The sequence below is a fragment of the Marmota monax genome, unplaced genomic scaffold (genome assembly GCF_021218885.2).
Source record: "Marmota monax isolate L192 unplaced genomic scaffold, Marmota_monax_Labrador192_F-V1.1 WCK01_AAM20220418_F8-fsc00024, whole genome shotgun sequence".
NCBI classification, from domain to species: domain Eukaryota; kingdom Metazoa; phylum Chordata; class Mammalia; order Rodentia; family Sciuridae; genus Marmota; species Marmota monax.
The window spans coordinates 20294896-20316112 of NW_026695224.1; the positions used below are offsets into that span (position 1 = coordinate 20294896).

At 47.1% G+C, this 21217-nt stretch overlaps 2 protein-coding genes and 1 pseudogene across 9 annotated transcripts in view; 1 reads left to right on the forward strand and 2 right to left on the reverse strand.

Annotated features, from left to right (window-relative positions):
• The window catches only part of Prmt7 (protein arginine methyltransferase 7), a 50527-nt gene that overhangs the window by 21777 nt on the left and 7533 nt on the right, over positions 1-21217 (forward strand). For 5 of the 6 annotated variants that reach the window (XM_046434705.2, XM_046434707.2, XM_046434704.1 and 2 more), the window contains 10 exons: positions 3698-3825; positions 4232-4367; positions 5311-5394; positions 5845-5892; positions 6680-6769; positions 9919-10080; positions 11174-11248; positions 13405-13565; positions 14517-14613; positions 14833-15052. In XM_046434705.2, the coding sequence (XP_046290661.1) occupies positions 3698-3825; positions 4232-4367; positions 5311-5394; positions 5845-5892; positions 6680-6769; positions 9919-10080; positions 11174-11248; positions 13405-13565; positions 14517-14613; positions 14833-15006 (1155 nt within the window). In that variant the 3' untranslated portion in view covers positions 15007-15052. Of the gene's footprint in view, positions 1-3697; positions 3826-4231; positions 4368-5310; positions 5395-5844; positions 5893-6679; positions 6770-9918; positions 10081-11173; positions 11249-13404; positions 13566-14516; positions 14614-14832; positions 15053-21217 lie in introns of those variants that run through there. The other variant, XM_046434708.2, reaches the window with a different exon arrangement.
• Positions 8012-8172, reverse strand: LOC124086821 (U2 spliceosomal RNA; annotated as a pseudogene).
• Positions 16250-21217, reverse strand: part of Smpd3 (sphingomyelin phosphodiesterase 3) — an 83484-nt gene continuing 78516 nt past the window's right edge. For all 3 annotated transcript variants that reach the window (XM_046434711.2, XM_058575859.1, XM_046434710.2), the window contains exons 8-9: positions 19503-19665; positions 16250-19253 (exon numbers count right to left, since the gene is read on the reverse strand). In XM_046434711.2, the coding sequence (XP_046290667.1) occupies positions 19152-19253; positions 19503-19665 (265 nt within the window). In that variant the 3' untranslated portion in view covers positions 16250-19151. The remainder of the gene's footprint in view (positions 19254-19502; positions 19666-21217) is intronic.

Consider the following 21217-nt stretch of genomic DNA (forward strand, 5'->3'; position numbering starts at 1 on the left):
AAAAAATAAATGAATAAAAAATTAAAGCACAGACTAGCTATGGTAAGATAGATGTCTTGGGATGAGTTCATGATCATCACCAATAGTCATGGTTTGCAACACAGAAGTCTTAGTTTTGCTGCTGTCCTTCATCCTGGCAAAACTATTTTCTTGGGATACTTCCCCTCAACCCCAAATAATTCCAGGAGGCAAGGGCTCAGATAAATGTAATAGAGAACCGCAGACTCACTTTCTGCGGCTTTAAACTCCCATCTTCTATAGCTCAATGGAAAGTGGGCGAAGAACATGAACTACAAAAAGGAAACAGATTACTCATCAACATGTGATAAGTTGTTTACCCTCACTCATAGTAAGGAACTACAACTTTAAACAGCAATGAAAATAAAAACTAAATAAAGTACTGTGAGATACCATGTTTACCTATTAGTGGATAAATTTGGTAGCACACTTGATGATGAAGCTTGGGGAAAAAGCAGGAAAGTGAACCATCAGAACACCCATTGAGCACAGTGTGGCTCGGTCCTGGTGAAAAGTGATGCCACTTGTACATATTTGGGCTCTGGTAGATTTGCATATTTGCAGAAAAATGTACATGCAGAATGCTCACCAAAGCCCAACTTAGTAGAAAAAGAACAACCTAAAGACTGCCTGTAAGAACTCCTTGGGTCATTATCCTGTATCCTTTCGGTGAATGAGGTAGCTCTCTAGGCACTGATGTGGAACAATCTCCAGGATGTTTTTTTTTTTTTAAATCAAACAATAGTCTTTATTTTTTCAAGTGCTTTAAGTAATTCCATTTAAAGCTTAAAAGAAGAGGTCTCAGGGAATTCTTGACTGCACTAATCTCATCCACATTTTTTATTCTATTTTTTTAATTTATTCTGATTTGTTATACATGATGGCAGAATGCAGTTCATTTCATATTACACATATAGAGCACAATTTTTCAAGTCACTAAAATTATACACAAAGTATTTTCACACCATTTGTGTCTTCATACATGTACTTAGGGTAATGATATCTAACTCATTCCACCATCATTCCTATCCTCTACCTTCTTCTTTCCCCTCCCTCCCCTTTGCCCTATCTTCAGATCCTCCATTCCTCCCATGCTCCCTCTACCCCATTGCCATTATGAGTCAGCATCCAGGATGTATTTTTGAGTGAAACAAAAATAAAAATGTTGAGCCAGGCATGTTGGTGCATATCTGTAATCCCAGCAATTTAGGAGGATTCCAAGTTCAAGGCCAGCCTGGGCAACTTAGTGAGACCCTTTCTCAAAAACAGTGAAAGGTATTTTAGGGCCAAGATATAAAACCTTCTCTCTACCTTTGAGCATCTCAGGCACCATCTTTTTGGTGTTACTACTGACTTTTTTTTTTTTTTTTTTTTTTTTTTTTAAAGAGAGAGGGAGAGAGAGAGAGAGAGATAATTTTAATATTTATTTTTTAGTTTTTGGCGGACACAACATCTTTGTTTGTATGTGGTGCTGAGGATAGAACCCGGGCCGCACGCATGCCAGGCGAGCGCGCTACCGCTTGAGCCACATCCCTAGCCTCTACTATTGACTTTTGTTCCAACTTTCCTCAGTAGCTTTAGTCCTCTGTTGGCTAAGTGCCCACGCATGCGCACATCTGTGGGGGGGGGGGGCTGGTCAGAATTCAATCTTAGAATGTTAAAATTTTATTTGCATATCCTTAGATTGTTATTGTGTATTTTCTCCTTTAATCCACATATAAGACATGCTAAGTAACCACAGCAATACACAGACTCTGAAAGTTCAGGTACAGGCTTAGTTCCTTGTGTCCAGGAAGCAGTGATGTGGTTCTGGTCCTTAGTTCTTCAGACTATGAATCTTGTGTCCTTTCTCTTAACAGTGGTAACTTTTCAATTGTCTGGAATTTGAAAGCTGCTAATGAATTTCCCTCATGAATTCACGAGACTGCTTTAATCCCATTTAGCCTGTTGTACCTTGGAACAGAGGTTTTGCCACCAGCTTTTTAGCATTAGGACCTGGGGGACTCCCTGTGTGGAGAATGTGGGAAGGACAGGTGACAGGGAAGCACCCTAAGAGCCACAAGGGGTAAGGAAGGCTTCTCCTGTCATCAGGAATGAATGACAGGTTTAAGAACTTGTTTTATTTTTTTCTTCTTGTTATTATTGTAGTTTTTCCAGAACATACCTGGTTGGATTTTCATTTTCCAGCCTTTATGTTCAACAGAGATCTTAGATTTTGTTAAATTTTTGTTAAATTTGTTAAATTCAAGTCTAGATGGGGTGGGATATGTCCCTGAGAAGTGGGATAAGCCTCAGGCTTCATTTGCTGATGATTAAGCCATGTCCTAGGAGTCTCACAGCGTGAAATTTTTCCTAGTTCCTGAGGATGACAGAATGGACAGGCATCATCAGGGTGGAGCCAAGCATCCAGTTTTTAGGGAGTTCTTTTTTTAAACAATGCTATTGCATTCTTTTTTGAAAAGAGATTATAAATCTCATTTTATAAAATAAAAGTCCACTTGTGGTCCCAAAATAATTACCTTTTTTGATCTCTTTCCAAATGTGGATATTTGTTGATGCTTAACCTATCTGTGTTATAGCCATGTACATTGACACATCTGTAATCCCAGTGACTCAGGAGACCGAGGCAGGAGGATTGCAAGTCTGAGGGTAGCCTTAACAACTCAGTAAAAACCTGTTTTAAAATTAAAAAGTCTCAGGCAGTAGCAGAGCACCTGCTTAGCATGCACGAGTAAGTTGCAGAATCTAACATTTTACTGTTAAATACCTCAACATACATCTCCTAAGAATAAAATCTTCAACAGAAGTAAAATACCATTATTGCTCTTAAGAAAACTAATAGTAGCCAGGAATAATGAGGCACACCTATAATCCCAGCAGCTTGGGCGGCTGAAACAGGAGGATAACGAGTTCAAAGCCAGCCTCAGCGAAAGGGAAGCACTAAGCAACTCAGTGAGACCCTGCCTCTAAATAAAATACAAAATAGGGCTGGGGATATGGCTCAGTGGTTGAGAGCCCCTGAGTTCAAACCCCATTACCACCCAAAAAAGAAAACTAATAGTAATTCCTTGATAACTTCTAATATATATGATTCAAAATAAATTTTCCTTGTCACCAGATGTCTTCAGTAGTTTTTGTTTTTTTTCCCAATCCAGGATCCAGTTAGGTTTTATGTAATACATTTGACCTTTTTTGGGTTTTGAAGTCACTTAGAAGACAAAGGAAATTGTGAGTATGTTAAACCCTGTAGAATAGAAATGCCATGGAACTTCTCAGGGCAGGGTCTGTTACATACCAATAGGTAAAACCTTGTTTGGGAGTCAGGAAATTTTTCCCTCAAATGAAATATGACATAGCCCAGCAGATTAAAGAGAACACTGACACTACTCTGTGGGTAGGGACTGAAGTCTGTACTTTTCTTTTCTCCTGAGCCACTCTGGAGACTACTACCCATGGCCACGTTGTATCTTCCTAAAACCAGCAGGGTTGCAACAAGCTTTTGTGCCACTGGATTCTCTGATTTGAGAATTTTTTTCTTTATCTCTTTGGCCACAGTAGCCAGCTATAGTCTGTACCATGTCTCCCTGCAAACTGATACTTGGCCTGACTTTTAGCCTCTGGATTAGAAGCATTGCTTTTGTTGCAGCTTGGTGACAGCTGGCTCTGTTCCTCATTTCAGTGGCGGGATCATTGGATGCAATGTGTGTACTTCCTGCCACAAGAGGAACCTATTGTACAGGGCACAACCCACTGCCTGGTAGCCCACCATGATGACTACTGTGTATGGTACAGCCTTCAGAAGACCAGGTAGGGCTACAGGTTGTGGAGGTAGAGGACTGGGCTTGTAGACTGCATATTGATGTAAATTCCTCATGAAGAGACCCTATAGAGATGTGAGTGTGCAGCTTTGTTTCTAAACAGAATAAAAACAAAGGTTTGTGGCTGTGTCAGAGACCATTTGTGTATACTCAGAAGAGGCTTTCATGTTTTGCTAGAGTCCATTTAATCCTATTTTATATAAAAAGTCTGCAATCAGAGGGCCCTGTAACCTCCAGTGCCTACTCAAGAGCCATTGTTCAGACTCATACCCTATAGAGAGACCCTTAGGGCCCAGGTCAAATTCCACTGGGCAGGTTCCTATGCCGTGCCTACTCACTCTCTGGCATCTAGCAGGTTGTGTTCATCACCTGTCTATGTTCATTTTCTGGTTTAGCCCTGAAGAAAATGGGAGAGTCCACCAAATGCGCCCTGTCTGTGACTGCCAAGCTCACCTGCTCTGGAATCGACCTCGATTCGGAGAGATCAATGATCAGGATAGAACTGATCAGTATGCCCAGGCATTGAGGACTGTGAGTGTCTGACCCTTTGGTTCCCATAGACTCCAGCATTCTGCTTATGATTTACTAATCTTGTTTTCTGTGTTCCCTCATCTGTAAGGGGCTTCTGCTGGCTCCATCTGGGGTGGGTACTAGAAAGCCAGAGAACTTACTCTGGACTTCCAAAGGACTTGCTGTCTGTTCCTGTGAGAGTTCCTCTGAGAACAACAAGTTCTCCCCAGCCCATTTCTGTCCTGCTGAACACCTTTGCTTTTGTGGCCACCAGCCATCAGTGTGGGTGAACCCAGTGACATTAGCCACCCATCTTTTCATCTGTTGCTCCTTTCTAAAATCTTCTAAAATGTGAATTTGACCATGGAACTTCTTGTACTGAAAACCTATGTTGCTGCTGCCTATAGAGGGCACTTAGACTAGGGACCCCAGGTGGAGTTTAAAGGGGACCTCTTGGACCCCTTGAAGTTATATACAGAAATCCATGTGCATGGGTACACATGCATGCCTTTTTCAGTGAAAGAAAGGATCCAAGCTGTCCTAAATTCCTCAGCAAGGAATCTGATCTATAGAGGTACCTCTGCCTTTGGGGAGTCACTTGAGAACACGTGGGTCAGATCGAGAAGAAACTTATCATGAAGACTGGAGGTGACTTCCTGCCAGTGGGACAGGCCTTCAGTCAGGTCTGCTAGGTGGATTGAGGAGCATCTTTCCAGGCAATGGGCACAAATGGGGAGATGTAAGCAAAGGTGGGGGCTGGTTACTGCATAGACCCTGGAGACAGACATGACAGCATGGGGACCCAAGAGGATCCAACTTAGCAGTGGGGAAAATGGAATGAGATCAATTTTATTATCAGCCCTTGTACATGGGATTGGGAAAAGGGAAGCCTTTCTCTCATGTTGCCAGCAGGAATCTCCTAAGAAACTAAGAAAACTTTGTTCTCAGTGTTCTTTTCCTGCAGGTGCTGACCCCAGACAGCATTTGCCTGTGTGTCAGTGATGGCAGTCTGCTCTCCATGCTGGCCTATTACCTCGGGGCAGAGCAGGTACTGGACATGTGTCTTTCTGTTGGCTTCCTAAGGTTGAGTCTTTCCTCTTTCTCTTTTTAATTTCATTTATTTTTATTTACTTTTCTTTTTTGTTTTGCTGTTTTTCATTATTAAAAGTTCATTGAGTTAGGGCATTGTGTGATTCATATACACAATTCTGTAATCAAAGCTCTTTGCAAGTGCAGGTGTGTAGAGTGTGGTTGGTTTAGGAGCTGAGGGATTTTCCTGCAAGTCAGGCTGTAACAACTGCCATGAAAATGCAGCTCAGAGTTCTGAGTTGGCCAGCTTGCCAGGGTCAGTGCCCAAAGTAGGTGCTGTCCCAGGTAGGTGGTCAATACAGAGTTATTTGAGTGAGGTCTTCTTCCCTGGAATAGTTTTGTCATGTTTTCATCTTGGATTTCCTCCTCTGCTAGTGCATCTCTGGTAACTCATAGCTGTTCTCTCTAGGTATTTACAATTGAGAGTTCAGCAGCTTCCCATAAACTGATGAAAAAGGTAAGTTATGATTGTTGTTACTGAATTAACAACGGGACCTTTGGGGTTTTCTTTCCTGAGTATTGGATGGGTCTTTGCAGCAACATTGGTACCAAAGAGATGAGAGAGAAGTAGTTGCTGCATTGAGAGCCTTTTTGTGTGTGTGGCCAGAGAGCTGGCCTGGACATTTTCTGAGATTAGCATCAAAGTAGAAGCAAACATTTGGACTCTGCTTTGGGGTTTGTGGATGAAGAAGTTTAGGCTTTTTTCCTCACTTCACATAAAACTAAGAAAACTAAAATCCCTTCAGCTCTACAACTGAGTGATTTGTGCTCAGGGAGTAACTGCCTTTACCTTGACTAGAGATGCCATTTCTCTCCCTGGCAGTGATTGATTTCCTTTCCAAAGGATAACCTGCCTTCACCAGAACTGCAAGCCTGGTGCTGGATCCTGCCATGTGCCTGTAAGAAAAATGTCTGTTGCTAGCACAGAGTTTGCTCATGACCTCATCCTTGGTCTGTAGGAGGCCTCTTGAGAGGGCCTCACAAAATAAATAAAAGAGTTGTCCTCCAGAAACATTTGGCCAGAAAACTCAAAGCAGAGAAGACAACTTGAAGAAGTGCTTTTTTGTTTTTAATTTTTGCCATACTGGGGATTGAACCCAGGGCCTCACACCAGGCAAGTGCTCTACCACTGAGCTACACCCCAGACTGAGTTTTGTTGTTGTTGTTGTCATTGTTTTCTTTTCCTGGACCAAAATAGTATTTATATTTGTTTTCTTTCTAATTATATTTGTTTTCTTTCTAAGATCTTCAAGGCTAACCACTTGGAAAATAAAATTAATATCATTGAGAAACGGCCTGAGTTACTAACGACTGCAGACTTGGAGGGTAAGAAGGTGAGGAACAGAAACTGCGGTCACACTGGGGCCCTGTAAGGTTGGATAGCACAACACTGAGATAGCTGCAGCTCTACCCTGTCCTGTGGGCCTCATGGTGTCCCCCATGTAGCTTACCAGCTGAGACCTGGCCACTGTGAAGGGCATGGTGGGTATTTGTACAGAGGCCCCACAAGTACACAACTGCACTCCTCAGGTGAGGACAGTGCAGCCTGCAGGGGTTAAAGGAGCAGAGTGTTTCTCTCTTTCTCTTGATAGCACTCTCCTCTTCCCTTCTTCTTGCTCCTGTCCTCCCACTGTAATTCTTCTAGCTCCTGGAGCTGCTTCCACCGGGAGCCTCAGGGTTACTAAATATGGTCTGTCTTTAGGCTGTGGCCCTTGGGCCCATGTTACCTGATGGACCTCCTCTTTACTTTTAAGAGACCACTTGTCCGGGTTTTTCTTTGCTCTTACCTTCTGGCTGCTCATTCTTAGTCTCCTTCATGGTTGTCTCTCTTCACTTTGATCCTCACTTCATGCTATTTTCCATACTCAGTCTGTCCCTTTATCCCTTCTTGCCCCCTCTGCTGCATCTCTTCTCCAGGTAATGACGTCCTTTTCCATATGTGAACCCAGTAACCCTGAAAGTCAGTCTTCACTGTGGGTAGGCTCTTTATCTTTTTTGGATTCAAATCTCTTATGTCTTGACTGCCAACCCATAAGCTTTCCTTGAATATCCCGTAAGCTGAATTCATCCAAAGCATAACCTATCATCCTTTGTCTTTTCTGCCAACCTTTCTTCTTGATAACAGCTTTATTGAGATGTAATTGACATACTATAAAACTAACCCATTTTGAAGTATACAATTTAATGGTTTTTAGTAAATGTGGAGAGTTTATACAGCTGTCACCCAGTCCAGTTTTAGAATATTTCTCCCCAGATCCTCTGGATCCTGTTGGGATTACAGGTGTATGCCACCACACCTAGCTAAAAATTATGTTCAATTTTTTTAAGAAACTGATAAAGCTGTTGTCTAAAGTGGTTACACCATGTGTTCCCCTTAGTGTCTTCACCAATACTTGGTATTATTTCTTTTTTAGTATAATCATTTTAATGGATGTGCAGTGACAGTGCAATTTTAATTTATCTTTTCATGTGTTTATTAGCTGTTTATATATTTGGTGAAATGTCTGTTCATGTCTCTTGCCCATTTTACTATCATGCCTTTTTATTTCTTGTTTTATATTTTTTAATATCCCTGAAGGGGATGCACTGTTTGTGGAGGTGCTGCAATACCAGGTTGATGTGTGGTATAGACAGAGCAAGATCCTATTCCATCTCCCTGCTCCAAAAATCCATTTACTGTATTGTCCTATAAGAACAGATACTACACTTGATCTTAGCTAAAAGGCTAAGAAGCGATCATCATGCCTTTTTAAAAATAATAGTTTTATTAAGATATAATTCACTTGCTATATAGTTAATTCACAGTGTGCAATTCATTGATTTCAGTATATTCTTAAGGTTGTGGAACTATCACCACATCAACTTTAGAATATTTTTGTACCCTAAAAGACTCTGTTTCCATTATTGGTCATTCCTCATTTGCCCCCAGTCTTCCCAGCACTAGGCAACTACTTTCCCTGTGAATGTGCCACTTATACATTTCTTGTAAATGGAATCATACAGTATAAAAGATCATCCGTGTTCTGGCAGGGGCTGTAGCTCAGTGGCAGAGCGCTTGCATAACGTGTGAGGGACTGGGTTCGAGCTTTAGTACCACATAAAAATAAACAAAGGCATTCTGTCCATCTATAACAGCATACTCAGGCACACAAAAATAAAATAAAAAAGATCATCCATGTTGTACCTAAATATGAATCTCATCTTTTTGTTGCTGAGTAAGCTACTATTATATGGATATACCACATTTTATTTATCCATTTATCAGTTAATAGACATTAGTGCTGTTTGTACTTTTTGGCTGTTGTGACTAGTGCTGCTATGAACATCCAGATACAAATTGCCCTTTCTTCCCCTGTAGATGAGGGTTTAGAAGATAATTAAATATGTAAACCATTTGTGTGACACACTAGCCAGATTGCATGTCCTTACTGAATCAAAGTGATAAGAGCAGGCATTTATGCCTTTTTTCCTGCTGTTGGGTGCAGAGGAAAGAGGCAGTCAGGTACCCAGGGCCAACCCTGTTCTGGTATCAGTGTTTGCTACTGAGTGTAACCTGATGCCTGTTCTGAGGGCCCCCAACCTGGAGAGTCTCATTGGCCTCTACACATGCTGCTTCTCCCTTTCTGCACACCTGCCTCCTGACCTGGATATTGCAACACCCACCCAAGTCACCTCCTGTCCTCAGCTCCACCTACAGACCTCTCCCCACAATACTTTATGCTCCTCAGAAGGATCTTTTAAAATACAATCCTTATTTCAAATTCCTGGTTAAAACTTTTGGTGATCCCTCATGCCTCTAGGGCAAGTTCTGGGCCCCCTTAACTGGTCATCAGTTGCCTCTGGGTGATCTGTCTTCTGTCCATGTCTTGGCCCCCCCTTACCATCCTGCCATCTATCCTGTCCTGAGGAGCTCCCTGAAGGCCTTGTTACCTCTTGGGCTCTTGCTTGGCCTCTGCCTCTCCCTTTGCCTGGAATCTCTCTCCCCTTCCTTGATTTTCTGACTCCTGGTCATGCATTTGTTTGTTTACTCAGCAAATGTTTATTGAACATCTGCTCCTGCCAGGCCTCGTGCTGTGGATCTCATGTGATACTTGAACCTAGTGGGGGCAGCAGAGTTCAAGCAGCACTGATCAACTGTGGTACAGCTTTGAGTGAGGATTGGCAGGATGCCATTCTGCAAGCTCTTTCTGGTGCTGTTACCTCTGAAGCCCCTGTATGCAAGCACCTACCCCTTCCTTGCTTTTGTCAGATGAGGACAGTATCCACCTTGTCTCCATCACTCTCTACTCTGGGCTCCTGAGGGCAGGACTCATATCTTTCTCATATTTGTGTCTTCAGGCAGGTACAGACCTGGTGTAGCTATTCACTGACTGAGTGAATGAATGAACAGCCCATTACTTCCAAGTTTCTGTGAAACTGGTGACCTGCCCTTTACTTGTCGGCGCTTTTGATACCAGGGACCTGCTTCTGCTCTGTTTCCCAGGTCTCCCTCCTTCTGGGTGAGCCCTTCTTCACCACCAGCCTGCTGCCGTGGCACAACCTGTACTTCTGGTATGTCCGGACCGCTGTGGACCAGCACCTAAAGCCTGGTGCTGTGGTGATGCCCCAGGCTGCCTCACTGCACGCTATGGTCGTGGAGTTCAGGGTAGGCAACCCAGAGAGCTTTGCAAAAAAACAAAAGCAGGAGAAGGGTGGGGAATCTGATTTTTTGCAGAGACCTTAGGTGCAGATGGAACAACTTAGGCCTTGATGACTTGGGCTTTTCTTTTCATATCAGTGCACCACAGGGCTGAATAGGAGAAGCTTGCCATTTTAGAAAGCAGTAATTTGACATATGAAATGGAAATGGCTGTGTGTTGTCATTTCACAATTGTGGCTTATCAGAATAATTAAAAAATATAAATTAAGTGTTTCAGAAGACAAGCTGTGCGGCTTGCTCTGCTCTCATTAAGAGCGGAGGCTCGGTTGTTAAAGCATTCTGAGATGGGGAGTCAGCTTCTTTATGCAAGAAGAAATTGAAAAGCTTCATTTTAATTTTCTCATCAAAGCAGAACCACAGTTGCAGTCATTTTGGGAAAGGCATTTTTTATTAAAAGGATTTTGAAATGCTTTTAACCTGAAATGTAGAATGAATAGCGTTTGATATTTCTTTTATAAGAATAGCTCTGTCTGTTGGTAGCTTTGTGGTCCATCACTTAATTTCTGGACATTTCTTCTGTATTTTTTACCTGATAAAATTTTTCAGGTGAATTCTGCTTCTCATGTCCAAAGAAGAGCTATAGAGAAGAATGCATATCCCTAGGTTATATGTACCAAGAAGCAGAGGACAGAGATGGAATATCAGAGTGGACCTTTTCCTTGCCATCATTCTTGTGTTTTGCTTACGGCACTGAGCCTTGGAGAATTGCTTTATTTGGAGAGTTAAAAAAAAAAAAAAATCCCAGGGTAGTCTGGACAGGAAGTGCCAAACTGTAGCCCGGTAGCTCTTGACTGGTTGTTCCATAGAGGAAAGAATGTAGTATCATAGAAGTTTACAGATTCCCAGTCGAGTCTTAACTGAAACTGCCCTGGCTCTTTGGTCTCTTTGTCCCTTCAGGCTTGGGAAATCTGTCCCAAGTGTGCAGCAGGAACAGTAAGATTTGCCTCTGGTTTTGCTGGCCTCTTGACCCTTCTGTTCTTGTCATCACATTTCTCTGTGGCTCTGGTTAGCTATAGACAGGTCTGTACTTTGCTCACAGGACCTGTGGCGGATCCGGAGCCCCTGTGGTGACTGTGAAGGCTTTGACGTGCACATCATGGATGACATGATTAAGGTAAGTATGGCACTGTCCAACTCATCCTTTCCACATGACCCCAGTCCTGGCTTGGGTGGCAGAGGAGTGTGCAGAGAGCTTTTCTCTTTTGGGCAGAAGTCACATGTGCTGCCTGTTCTTGGCCCTGTGCTACAACCTCTGATTCAGAATCTTGGGCCAGGGTCTATATGTATATCACCACACCATTGAAACTGTTCCTACTAATGTCAACAGCTTATTTCTGTTGGGGCAGTCTTCCTGCAAGGCAGTTGGGTAACTTGTGGCATTTTCATTTGGGGGTTACTTTCTAGGGGAGAACGCTTGAGCATGGGGAGCATATGCACGGAGGTCCATCCTGCAGTGTTGTGAAGTGTAGCCCTGTGGTGTGTATGTTGTACTTTTGTACTTTCCCATTGCAGTGTATGGTAGATGTTGGCAACACCCTGAATGTCCAACAGTGGTGGGTGACCACCAGGGTCTGTGTCCCCTACAACCCAGGGCAGTCATGACAACCACAGTGGTTTGTGTCTCTGTGAAGTTTGATCTGAAGAGTTGTGACATGTTTACACATCCACACAAGGATGTCATGGTCCTATTTTTATGATTAAAAAATTCACATATACGTACAGGGAGAAGAAGGTGAAATAGTGGGCACTGCTGTGTTAGCTGTGCAATCAGAGAGTGGAGACCTTCCCCCCTTGTGCTTATCTTTCAGTTAACATTTTTGTATGTGAACATGGATTGCTGTATAAACATATTTTAAGCAAATAAATCCTGTGGGTATTTTCTATTTATATCTCACCTTCCCTTCCCTAGAAGTCTACTGATTATCCATGCTTCTAGAAAATTCCTTTTTAATAAATCTCCTTTGTGCCAAGAAACTGCATGCATAATCTCTGGATCCCTCTGCTGTCTCTGGTTACTCCTGAGATTCCTTCCTAAGCACCCACCACCCTGCCTATCATCTGAAGTGTCACATATTCTGTGTCTTGCTTTGGTCCCTGCTCCTGATTCTGCCTACCTGTGCTGTCCCCTGTCCCCTTTGTAGCTGATAAGACTCTGCCACTCTGGTGTCTGGTCAGTATCTGCCTCCCTCCCCACCTTCTCTGATTAGAATTTAACCTTTATTTTTTATTTGTTTTTTATGTGGGGCTAAGGATCAAACCCAGTGCCTCACCTATGCTAAGCAAGTGCTCTACCACTGAGCTGCAACTCCAGCCTAGTGTCTGCGTCTCTCTCCTGCATGCAGACCAGATAGCTGAGAGTGGCAGACATCTCCATTAGACTTGTGCTGCCCCAGCCCCAGTGCATCTGCCCTTCTGCCCTCAGCCCAGCGCCTTCCAGTGCTCCTACCTAAGACCTGGCATCTCTTCAGGGACATCTTCCTTCCCAACTTGCAGTTGGTTGTCTGATTCCCAGGGAGCCTCCAATCCAGTTTTTTCCCCATACTGCTGTAGATTCTGTCAGGGCCCCTTTGGGCTACAGCCTCCTGCCGCTCCTGCTTCCTCTGCCTGGAGCCCATGTAGATCCTGAAGCTGGCCATGTTCCCTCTCTGGGAAAGGCCTGTCCCCAAGCCCTCCAAAGTAACCTGGGGCTGTTCCTGCCTCCTTTCCCTGCTTGGTTCTTGTTCAGCCATCCCCTCTCCCGACCATGCTCCTATTTGAGTTATCTCCTCCAGACAGTTTCCCTGTCCCACTTCTGCCCACCCCAGCACCATTCCCACCCAGATGCCAGTGCTTTCTCAGGCACTGGGCCTGCTTGCTTACGTGTTCATTTCTCCCCATTCCCAGCCTCTGAGCCTTCTGTCATTGATCTCACAGTTTTAGTGGTCAGTATCAGTGAACAGGTAAGTGTCTAAGCACCAGATGTTTCACCAACATAGACATTTGGTCCACAGAATAGCTCAAGAGTAGGCATTGTCCTCACAGGTAAAAGGGTAGAAAGTGAGGCTTAGAGAATTGAAGTGAGCCAGCCAGTGAGTGGGCAGGGAAGGGAGAGCGAGAAGCGAACTGACCAGGTGCCTGGTGATGTTCTGTGAGAACATGCTGCTCCATGTGACTGCAGTTTTCCTCAGGGGCTATAGAGTTGAGGGGGTCCCTGGCATGAATCCTGGAGAGTCCCTGTGGCTCTAAGCTCAGCTCTACAGATACCTGCCCCTCCCCATTTCCTTCTCTCAGTCTGCCCTGGATTTCCGAGAGAGCAAGGAGGCAGAGCCCCACCCGCTGTGGGAATACCCTTGCCGCAGCCTCTCAGAACCCCAGAGGCTCCTGACCTTTGATTTTCGGCAGCCCGTTCCCCAGCAGCCTGTGTGTGCTGAGGGCGCCATGGAGCTGAGGAGGTGAGTGGAGACTCTGGGAGGGTGTTGGGGTGGAGGAAGTAGGGGCTGCTTTGCCTCTAGCAGTTACTGCCCATATAGCAAAGTACAGCTTGCCTGGGAGACACTTTTGGCCCGTGGCATGTCCTCATCTCATCCTTGCCCTTCTTGCATGTATGGTGGGTCCCACAGCCTCAGGGAGGAGGACTCCAAGTGGGCCTTCCTCATACCTTTGTCTAAGCTCCCCTTCGGGATCAACTACAGAGAAATGGGAGCTTGGTTACTATGGTTACCCACTGGACTGTTTTCCTGAACTCTCCTGGGATTAAAGCAGGTTAGGATTGGTGAGAGCTGCTTGCTGTGAGCCTGAGAGACCCTACCCAGCTCCAGCTTCCTTCATGTAGAAGAGTGCCTCCTAATACTTGCGGAAGCCCTGAGATAGAGCTCCCAGGGCTCTGTGCACCAGGTGACAGCACAGGCAGGCAGGACTGATGCCTGGCTGTCTTCCAGTGTATCTGGGAGGAGCCTGGCTCTATACCACTGGTCCTCTGCCTGTAGGGGCTGACCTGCAGCACACAGCTCTGCCCTGCTGTGATTCTGAGTGCTTGGCTAGGTACAAGGAATGAAGGGGAATCTGAGCTGCGGCTGCTCTTGCTATGCTTTTTTTTTTTTTTTTTTTTAATATTTATTTTTTAGCATTTGGCGGACACAACATCTTTGTTTGTATGTGGTGCTGAGGATCGAACCCGGGCCCCATGCATGCCAGGCGAGCGCGCTACCACTTGAGCCATATCCCCAGCCCCTCTTGCTATGCTTTTTATGTGTGGCCTTTATTTAGGTGGGGTGTGGAGAGTTAAGAGCACCGAACTGGATGGGATGGGAATGGTAAAGGCCAGGCATTTCAGGAAAGCAGAGGGGAGCCTGGCCTGTACTCCCCCATTTCTGTGTGACTCTCTGTTTGACCCATAACTACAGGCCTGGGAGAAGTCATGGGATTGTCCTATGGATGGAATACCACCTGACACCAGACAGCACTGTTAGCACTGGCCTTCTGGAGCCTGTCGAAGACAAGGTAGTGCCGTGTGCACCAAACCCAGAGTGTGCTGACCCCCCCTTGTGCTCTGGGTATTCCTGTTCTGTGTTCTTAAAGCCAGATAGCTACTCAGTGGTCACCTGGCCCCCTAAGCAGATTTGTTTTTTTTCCCCACTGCAAGCTTCTGGGCTGGAGGCTGACCAGGAAGGTGGTTCTGGTGCCAGGGACCTTCTCCATCTCTTGATGCTCTTCCCACAGGGGAACTGTTGCTGGAACCCCCACTGCAAGCAGGGCGTGTACTTTCTCAACCCCACACTGGATCCTAGAGTGCCGCTGCTGGGCAGCCCTCGGGCAGTCACCTATACTGTGGAGTTTCACCCCAACACCGGAGATATCACCATGGAGTTCAAACTTACAGACATACCAGATTGACCCCTACTCGTTGAAATAAAGTGGTCTTAAGGCTGTGGGCTCTGAATGGGTTGTGGCTTTTGCGTGGAAGGGAGGTTGAAGGTGCTTGTCTACTTCAAGGGACCTGCTTGTCCTCGGCACAGCTCCAGACACAACAGGCAGTATGGGCCAGTGATTGATTTGAAGCCATGGAAAGGCCAGAGAAGCTACCCTGTTTGTGGTCCTGAGCACTCAGAAGGTTCTGGCGCAGTGATGTCTCCTGCCCTACCTACAATGGCATAGAGGCACAGGGCCCTCTTAGCCAGGCACTGCTCCTAGTGCAGTCTGCCTAGCCTGTCTGCTTTCTGGGGTTTCCAGGTCCCTGCCCATCTGGCTTCATTAGGAGAGCCTTCAAGGAGTGGAGATGCTGAGCTGAGCTGTGGCTGGGCTCCTGGGGCTTGAAGATCCTGGTGGGGGCTGGGGATGTGGCTCAAGTGGTAGCGCGCTCGCCTGGCATGCGTGCGGCCCGGGTTCGATCCTCAGCACCACATACAAAACAAAGATGTTGTATCCGCCGATAACTAAAAAATAAATATTAAAATTCTCTCTCTCTCTCTCTCTCTTTCTCTCTCTCTCTCTCTCTCTCTCTCTCTCTCTCTCTCTCTCTCCTCTCTCACTCTCTCTTTAAAAAAAAAAAAAAGATCCTGGTGGAATCAAGGTTGAGAGTACTGGGTTCTGGCCCTTTCTGCACTGGATAGTTGCATGAAGTTATATCCATAGGTACCTGGGCATCTGGCTTCAGTACATATCGGCAGATGGCCTGCCAATCCCCAAGACCCATACCAGAGAAGAGACTATCTCAAAGCAGTTTCTGAAGGGCAGCCCTGGGAAATCAGCCATCAGGAAGAGGAGCCAGGAAGTGCAGCCCTTTCCCATGTGCCCCTTTGTATCTATTGGAATGCCTCTGCCACCCCCTCAAAAGTGGAGCAGATGTAGTGTGTATGGTACAGATCACCCCAGCTCTGCTTCAGCAGGGACAGCCAGCAGTGCCTGCGGAGGCTTTCCCCACACACTCAGCATGCCCTTTAGCTCTTGACCTTTAGTTCTCAAAGAAAGTGGGAGACATCCAAGAGAACTCAGATGACCTGGGGACCTGGCATTTGGAAGCAGACTTGAGTTGTGTCCCCATAGTCATTTCTCCTTGCCCCAGGCTGCCCAATCCCCAGGTCTGGAGCCTGCAGGGTCTGCTTCAGCTTGTCACTCAAATAAGTACAGAACACCAGCCTTGAGCCTCACAGTTTTATTTTCTCCTCATTCTCCATCCTTCCTTTCAGCACCATAAAGGAAAAAAACCACCTCTCTTTTCAAAATATTTTATCAGGTGTAAAGATTGTTTTTCTTCTAGGGAAGAATCGTCTGGATATATAGTTGATAATGTTTTTACCAAAACCTTAGGTGTCTTACCATATAAAACCCCTAATGTCCCATGAGGATACAATACAGAAAAAAATACAGAAATTAAAAAAGTTTTTTTTCTTCTTTTTAAAACAGTATTTCTAAATCTCAGCAAGTTAATACAATAGTTAAAAAGCATCAAGGTTAATATTCATACCTAAAACACAAGGTGGTTTTGGACAAATGAAAATGAACGCTTCCTTCCTAAGCTGTTCCCACCTGCCTCATAGCTTCCCTTGAGATCTGGGTGACCCCTGTGACCACCTCCTCCCAGGCCTTAGATGCCACAGAATCTGAGATCTTGACAATGTTTTGTTTCTTTTTTAAAAAAAATCGAAGTGGAAAAGCCTGGCTGTCACAAGCCCTGAGAGACCACAGGCATTCTGCCATGAAATGGCTGGCAGGTGGTCTGAGCTTCAGCACTGAGGGGGGTGTGAGGGGATCAGGGAGGCAGGATGTCCCTCCTCTGGATGTCAGGACCTAAGCAGAGAGAGGCCACCTTGGGATGACAGAAAATGACTGAGGCACAGGGCGGTGTGACTTGCCTAAGGCCGCCCTGGGAGTTGGGAGGGAGAAAAGCATGTGGCCCTGACTCCACACTGCCCTCACCCTCAGGGACATAAATTGCTGGAGTCTGGTTTAGGGGCCTAACCTTGGCTGGGCTGCTCTCCCTGTGTGCACAGCAGCTTAGGTCCTGGGGTTGGCCCTGCCCAGGCAAACCTTGCATGTGTATTTGGCTGCTCCCAAGAGTGGAGGACCTTCCACTCCATAAAGCCTCAGCAAGGCCCTGGGAGGCCAGGCCCTTGCAGGGTAGGGGCAGGGCAGAGAGCCTAGGCAGAACTGCCCTTGCATGAGCAGTTGCTTCCTGGCTCTGGGCTTGCAGGGATGGGACAGGAGGCCTGGGTAGGGGAAGTTCTTCCCAGACCAGGTGGTCAAGCAGATCGAGTGTCACTGTGGATTGGTGTCCCAGCGCCAAGCTGCCCAGGCTCTGCAGGAATCTTCCTCCCCAGCACAGGGCCTGGCATCTGGCTGGCTGTTTGCCCCTTCTAGGTCTCTCTTGCTGCTCAGCGGGTGACAAGGCACAGCTTCAGTGCACCAGCACCAGGAAGTCCAGACAGCAGGGTCCTGGTGCTGCCCCCAGCCTTGCCAGGCAAAGCTGGCTACAAGATCAGGGAACTTCAAGACCAGTGGGAATTTTCAAAAACAGTCCCTCAGGTTGGAGCCTGGCACCTTGAAACAGAAGCCTTCCTGTGTGACTGGGGAACGGCCCCTGCTGTCTAAAGGCAGGTGGCAAGAGGCAGTGCTTCTGTGGGGCCTGAGCAGCTACAGGCCTCCTCCCCAGGCCCAAGGCAGATGGGGGACAGTGGGCTGCTGGCCAGCTCTGCTGTACCAAGCCTGGGGTTGACCCTGGTTGCACAATGGCAGAGTGGCTTGTGTATGCCTGGATGCCAGCCAGTACAACTCCCTTCCCCAAGCCAGCAGTGGCCTGACCACCCTAGCCTGCACACCAGTGAGGAACAGGTTGCTCTCCACACCTTGGCCTCCTGCCCCTCGATCCAGGGTGCCGCAGAGCCATGACATTGGCTGGGGGCACTGTAGTGGATGGGCCTGGGCCTGGGAGGTCAGAGCTGCAACCCCCCTGGGGGGCAGGCAGGCTTTTCCTGAGCTCAGCCGCATGTGGATAGGGAAAGTCCCCAGGGAAGGATTGGTCCCGAACCAGAGAGGTGTCTGGAGGGAAGCAAGGGGCTGCAGAAGAAAGAAGAGGACATGTTGGCTTTGATAGAAGAGAAGAAGCTACAAATCTGTCATTTTCAAAAGCAGGCCCCCACCCCTGTATGCTGTTGAGTCCCCTTTCTGTAAAAAAAAAAAAAAAAAAAAAAGTGATGCCCTCTTGGATTTCTACTTATGGCTCCATAACACAGATTGGAGACTCCTGGAGGAGGCACCTGGTGGCCGGAGCCAGCTGGACCCTGGTGTCTGGGCTGGGGAAGGGACCCTGTATTGGGAAGAGCAAAGTTCTACCTAGCAACGTGCAGACCCTTTAAAGTGAAGGGTGATTTTGTTTTAACTTTTTATGTTTTCTTTTTAAAATGTAATCGCCCTTGAATGCAAAACCCTGGGAAAAGCCCTGGGCTGGCTAGTAAGGACACAGCCCTCACGTCCCGCAGCACAGTCGGCTGGTGGTGGAAGGCTGGTGGCCGTGCCCAGGAAGTGCTTCTTTGGCTGGTTCTGATTGTGTTTGGAGTTTGGCCTTGGGTGAGGCCTGAGCAGGGGGTCTGGGTGGCTACAGTGTGGCATGTGGCATGCGGGCAGTGTGCATGCGAGGGTGCAGGCATGCGAGACAACATGGGCAGCAGACAAAAGTAATGAACCCTGGACGAAGCTTGAGAAGAGATACAGAGAGTACATAACCCAGTCCTCCTACTAACCCTCGGCTCACAAACTAAGTTGTGCTGTAGATCTGTAGAAAATCATGTTTGGAAAGAATGGCACTGGTTAGGCAGCCAGGGGCTCCCAGGCTGGCCTAAGTCCTCTGTCCTTGGAGGGGCCCAGAGGCACAGAGCAGCGCTGCTTCCAGGCTCCCCAGGGACTGACGGGGGCTCCTTCCCTGTCCCCTACCCTCTTCTCCCCAGCACTGGGCACTCAATGGAGGGGACATGGCCCAGGGATGGGCTACGGCTCAAAGGGCTGACAGAGGCCCTGCTGCTCCAGATGCCGGCAAGTTAGCTGGTCTACGCCTCCTCCTCCCCTGAAGACACCATCAGCCGCATGGCCACCGGAAGGTGGTCCGTCAGGCCAGACAGTTGAGTGATAAAACTGAATTCTTCCACTTCCTGAGTTGGGGGGAGGGAGAGAGGAAGCATTCTGATTAGTCCCAAAGGACATCCTGCAAATGAGGGGCCTGGGGGCAGAAGATGGCAACCTCGGGGTCCCAGAATGTGGCCTCCAGGCTGGGGTTGTGCAAATGGGGCCTAACGGACTGAGGGAATCACAGCTCTCATTTTAAAAGAGCATGGACTGGGGGTGGGGTCCGAAGAGAGCCTCAGTGCTGTGGAGGGCTGCGGGGCCTGTCCCCAACTCACGGCCTTCCAGTCGGGGCACAGCCCCTCCTCGGCATGCAGCATGTAGTCGATGCGACGTCCATTGCCCTTTAGCAGGTCCTTCCGCCCCTTCTGACCAGACCCGGGACTCTTGCTAGTGGGGAAAGCCAGGTACTCCCTGCGGCCTTCCTCACTCTCCAGGACCCTGTTGATGGACAGGAATCAAGGTGAGGTCCCCACACCTCCCCCTCCCCTGCAGACACCATCAGGAACTTGCAAGCCCTGTGGTCTCTTTCCGAAGTGAGAGAGGAGTAGGTCAGACCAAATTTCTGGCTCAAGTTCTGTCTTCTCTGTCGCTCCACAAAAGACACAGGCTGCAGGGAAGCCAAGGCAGAGCCTGTTGAGTTTCTGGCTGAGTGGGGCCCTCTGGGATCTGTCACAGGCTGTCCTGTGCCCATCTCGAGCTGGCCAGTCCTTGCTGTCCCATCTGAACTCAGATGTTGATCTCGGTACTCTCCTGGCTGTAGTCAGGTTGGGCCCCTACTTGCTCTCCAGAAGGGTCTTCTGCTCCAAGTCAATACAGACTCCTTTGGGGAATGTGGTCTTTGCCACAAGCTTCAGGGACCTGTCTTTCCTGGAAGCCTCTGTTCCTCCCACCCCATGACTATTTCAGGTGGCAGGAAGCTAAGGGAGCCAGGAGAGTACTAGGCCCCATCAGAAGACTCAACTTATATTGATCTGTCTCTAAGCAACAGTGCTATCTAGATTATGTCCCCAAACCCATGAGCCTCAATTTCCTCCTCTGTGAAGCAAGAATGGTTGCTGTGAATCCGAGATGCTTGGGGAAGCTCACTGTGTGCTCAAGGGAGGACAGGCAAGTGGGTGGGACCCACTTGGTTCTGGGTCTTTTGATCCCTTCCTGGCATCTTTGCCCTAGAGAGCAGGGTGCCTGGCTCCTTCCTTGCAGCCTTTCCCCTGGAGCCTGAGCATCCCTGGACAGGTGGCTTAGTATCACTCTGGGACTTCCTGTTGCAGAAGGCAGGCTCAGGCCAGGGGCCGGAGTAGGAGACACTGCTCAGGCTGCCAGATGGTTAATGCCTGGACACACTGAAATGGTGCCTGGAAATGTTGGGCCAGCTAATGGGTTTCTACCAGGTTTTTATCAGCCTTAAGATAAATACACTAATGACATTCAGAACATTGTTTCGACTCTGAGATACAATCCATTACTGTCCTTTGCCTTTGATAATTAATTCCAGCATCAATGATCTGAGAGTTACTGATAGTCATTTTTTAATCATCATCTCATAAAAAGATAATTTTCTCAGCATAGGATGATGTTTCAAATTTAGTCTATAATCTAATTAATTGGCTCAAATTAGCTGCTAGGAGCCACCGCCATGGCTCTGTGCAGTCTCGGGCTGTGAATTATAAATCAGTTCTGCTGTTGGCCTCTCCGAAGTCTCCTTTATGGAAGCTTCACTGGGTTCAAAAACGAAGCTTGGCTGGGATGTGACTGTCTACTTGGAGGGTGACTGACTTGTGTTCTCTGCTCATGTTTTCATTTGTCTAATTCATGCTACAAACTGCTAGTTCCTTTCCTCAGACACCTTACCTAGCTGCTCTGCTACAGGGTGGGCCTATGGCCAGGCCCTGGAAAGTGCTGGTTCCTTTTCCCATACCAGCAGGGCCCCAAGGCAGGCTGGGCCTGGGACAGAATGAGTCCTTAAAACACAAGGCCAGACTCTGGCTGCCAG